General features: G+C 67.3%; 1 protein-coding gene across 1 annotated transcript in view; it reads left to right on the plus strand.

Moving 5' to 3' along the window:
• Positions 1-26: 26 nt before the first annotated feature.
• Positions 27-1895, plus strand: part of SP9 (Sp9 transcription factor) — a 5874-nt gene continuing 4005 nt past the window's right edge. Inside the window, exons 1-2 of the mRNA XM_014954136.1 lie at positions 27-84; positions 919-1892. Of these exons, the coding sequence (XP_014809622.1) occupies positions 64-84; positions 919-1892 (995 nt within the window). The 5' untranslated portion in view covers positions 27-63. The remainder of the gene's footprint in view (positions 85-918; positions 1893-1895) is intronic.

The following is a 1895-nucleotide window of genomic DNA, read 5'->3' on the forward strand; positions in this document are numbered from 1 at the left end:
CCCCCCCCTTTTCCCCTCCCCCCCCAACCCCGTCCGCCCCATCGACCAGCCCAGGGACGTGCTATGGCTACGTCGATCCTCGGGGTAAGTCGGCACCGCGCGGTTCCCGCTGCCCTCGGGAGGGAAAAAAAAAAAAAACAACCAAAAAAAAACCAACAAAAAAACCCCTCAACCAACCAAAAAAAACCTGTTGCTTGTCGCCTCCGCGTCCAGGTTGCCCCTCCCGCACATGGCGCTGGCCCTGCCGGCCGGGGGTACCGCCGGACCGCCTCGGGGGAGTCAGCTGCGGGTTCCCATCGGGTCGTTCGCTAAGAGTTTAGTCTGAAAACTCGCCTGGCCGGAGAGAAGTCGGGCTGCTCTGCTTGCGCTTTGTTTTTTCTTTCTCTCTCTCCTTTTTTAAATTTAATTTTTTCTTAACTCGAAGTGCTATGGTAAATTTCCAAAGATCTTTTTGATGTTATTCGTATAGCTCTGCCAGCGGCGCCGGTTGGGAGGCTCCGCAGCCCGCTCGCTTTCCTGCCGTCTCGTTTTTCCGCCGCTCCGATGCGGTGGCTCCAAGAGACGCCGCGGTTCGTTCCCAGGGGATTTTGGTTTTCTTTTTCTAGCCTTAACGGCGGCGGGCTCGGGGGGCCCGGCGCTGCGCGGGGGCGTCCTGAGCCGCCCGGTCGGAACACGCGTGTCGCTCGTCCCCGCCGGGATCCGTTTCCGTTGTGAATCCCTCGGGCCGCCGAGACCGGTCCCCGGCGGAGAACGAGTTGTGCCGAGCGGGGCAGGGCTGGAGCCTTCCTCCAGAATAAGCGGGAAAAAACTTTTTCCGCGGTGCCGCTCACCGCGCCGCGGTTCCGCTCGCGTCCCCGCGGGAGCCCGGCGGGGCGGCAGGGGCGAGAGGCTGACGGGCCGGCTTTGTCTCTCCCGCAGGAAGAGCCGAGATTTGGAACGACTCCCCTGGCCATGCTGGCCGCCACCTGCAACAAGATCGGCAACACCAGCCCCCTGACCACCCTGCCCGAGTCCAGCGCCTTCGCCAAAGGGGGCTTCCACCCCTGGAAACGCTCCACCTCCAGCTGCAACCTGGGCTCCAGCCTCTCGGGCTTCACGGTGGCCACGAGCAGGGGCTCCAGCGGACTGGCCAGCGGCACGGGCACGGCCAACAGCGCCTTCTGCCTGGCCTCCACCTCGCCCACCTCCTCGGCCTTCAGCAGCGACTACGGCGGCCTCTTCTCCAACTCGGCGGCGGCGGGCGTGTCCCCGCAGGAGCCCGGCGGGCAGTCGGCCTTCATCTCCAAAGTGCACAGCTCGGCGGCCGAGAGCCTCTACCCGCGGGTGGGCATGGCGCACCCCTACGAGTCCTGGTACAAGTCCGGCTTCCACTCCACCCTCTCGGCAGGCGAGGTGGCCAACGGGGCGGCCTCCTCCTGGTGGGACGTGCACACCAACCCGGGCTCCTGGCTGGAGGTGCAGAACCCGGCGGGGGGGCTGCAGGGCTCGCTGCACTCGGGCGCCCCCCAGGCCTCGCTCCACTCCCAGCTGGGCACCTACAACCCCGACTTCAGCTCCCTCACCCACTCCGCCTTCAGCTCCACCGGCCTGGGCTCCACGGCCGCCTCACACCTGCTCTCCACCAGCCAGCACCTCCTCACCCAGGAGGGCTTCAAGCCCGTCCTGCCCTCCTACACGGACTCCAGCGCGGCGGTGGCGGCGGCCAGCGCCATGATCTCGGGCGCCGCCGCCGCCGCCGCCGGGGGCGGCTCCGCCCGCTCTGCCCGCCGCTACTCGGGCCGGGCCACCTGCGACTGCCCCAACTGCCAGGAGGCCGAGCGGCTGGGGCCGGCGGGGGCCAGCCTGAGGCGCAAGGGGCGGCACAGCTGCCACATCCCCGGCTGCGGCAAAGTGTA

This window comes from Calidris pugnax, unplaced genomic scaffold (genome assembly GCF_001431845.1).
Source record: "Calidris pugnax isolate Ruff unplaced genomic scaffold, ASM143184v1 scaffold103, whole genome shotgun sequence".
Classification (NCBI taxonomy): domain Eukaryota; kingdom Metazoa; phylum Chordata; class Aves; order Charadriiformes; family Scolopacidae; genus Calidris; species Calidris pugnax.